Source organism: Agelaius tricolor, unplaced genomic scaffold, assembly GCF_023055355.1.
Source record: "Agelaius tricolor isolate 1412-34295 unplaced genomic scaffold, bAgeTri1.0.p SCAF_40, whole genome shotgun sequence".
Classification (NCBI taxonomy): domain Eukaryota; kingdom Metazoa; phylum Chordata; class Aves; order Passeriformes; family Icteridae; genus Agelaius; species Agelaius tricolor.
Genome location: NW_027269300.1, coordinates 3,004,248 through 3,005,914, shown reverse-complemented (window position 1 = coordinate 3,005,914; position 1,667 = coordinate 3,004,248). Strand labels below are relative to the sequence as shown.

Sequence of the window (1,667 nt, the reverse complement as noted above, 5' to 3'; positions counted from 1 at the left end):
GTCTTCAAAAAGGCCACGTTTCTTTTTAAATGCAGTTTTAAATTTGTACATCCTGTACTAGAGGAAGGTGAAATAAGCAAAGGGCACCTGTGTGGGACCAGCAGGTCTGACTGCTCAGGGGCACAGGGAGTTTTCCCTCTGGGCTCCCCAGTGTTCAGCCTGAGACCAGTGCTCAGGACAGGACTTCTGTCCATTTGAAAAAAAACAGTTACTTCGCAGCCCAAAACTACACCAAAAAAAAAAATAAAAAAAAGAAAGGTAAATTAAATTTCCACAAAGAAAGAGAAGCAATTTTGATTGCTTGTGTAATAAAATAGCATAGGATTGACTCAAGGTACTTTGTCCAAATTCTCAATGTTGTCTTTGAACAGCTCACAATGTCCAGAGTGAAGAAATGTCCAACAGCAGCTCCATCAGGCACTTCCTCCTGCTGGCATTGGCAGACACGCGGCAGCTGCAGCTCCTGCACTTCTGCCTCTTGCTGGGCATCTCCCTGGCTGCCCTCCTGGGCAACGGCCTCATCATCAGTGCCGTAGCCTGCGGCCACCACCTGCACACGCCCATGTTCTTCTTCCTGCTCAACCTGGCCCTCAGCGACCTGGGCTCCATCTGCACCACTGTCCCCAAAGCCATGCACAATTCCCTCTGGGACACCAGCACCATCTCCTACTCAGGATGTGCTGCTCAGGTTTTCTTCTTTGCCTTTTTCATGTCAGCAGAATTTGCACTTCTCACAGTCATGTGCTACGACCGCTACGTGTCCATCTGCAAACCCCTGCACTATGGGACCCTCCTGGGCAGCAGAGCTTGTGCCCACATGGCAGCAGCTGCCTGGGCCAGTGGCTTTCTCTATGCTCTGCTGCACACAGCCAATACATTTTCCCTGCCCCTGTGCCATGGCAATGCCCTGGGCCAGTTCTTCTGTGAAATCCCACACATCCTCAAGCTCTCCTGCTCACACTCCACCTTCAGAAAAATTTGGATTTCATTGCTTGGTGTCTGTTTAGGATTTGGCTGTTTTGTGTTCATGGTTTTCTCCTATGTGCAGATCTTCAGGGCTGTGCTGAGGATCCCCTCTGAGCAGGGACGGCACAAAGCCTTTTCCACCTGCCTCCCTCACCTGGCTGTGGTCTCCCTGTTCCTCAGCACCTCATTTTTTGCGTACCTGAAACCCCCCTCCATCTCTTCCCCATCCCTGGATCTGGCAGTGTCAGTTCTGTATTCGGTGGTGCCCCCAGTCCTGAACCCCCTCCTCTACAGCCTGAGGAACCAGGAGCTCAAGGCTGCAGTGTGGAGACTGATGGCTGGATGGTTTCAGAAACATTAAACTGCTGGCCAGTTTCTGTAAGTCACTTGTAATAAATTTTGTCTTTGATTATACTTGGATTTGGTATTTGATTTGTTCTTTCCTTTGTCTTAGTCTTTTAATCTTGTCTACAAAAATGGCATTGTTTGTGTCATATTTCATTTGTTTTTCTTCACCTTTGCTGTGGCCTCAGACTGTGTCCATGAGGACCTCTGCTCTCAGTGATTTTAAGTGACCTAAACCATCTCCCAGCAAAGTCTTCCCTGGCAATTCCCCTTTTGCTGCCTTCCCTGGAGCTGCAGCAGCAATGTCTGTGTGCAGAGCTGGGGCAGATCAGGACTGGTCTTGCTGGCCACACCAT

At 49.4% G+C, this 1,667-nt stretch overlaps 1 protein-coding gene across 1 annotated transcript; it reads left to right on the top strand.

Moving 5' to 3' along the window:
- Positions 1-394: 394 nt before the first annotated feature.
- LOC139603656 (olfactory receptor 14I1-like) lies at positions 395-1,327 on the top strand. Its single transcript, XM_071454546.1, has one exon. The coding sequence runs from the start codon at positions 395-397 to the stop codon at positions 1,325-1,327; it is 933 nt and encodes a 310-aa protein (XP_071310647.1).
- Positions 1,328-1,667: the final 340 nt, after the last annotated feature.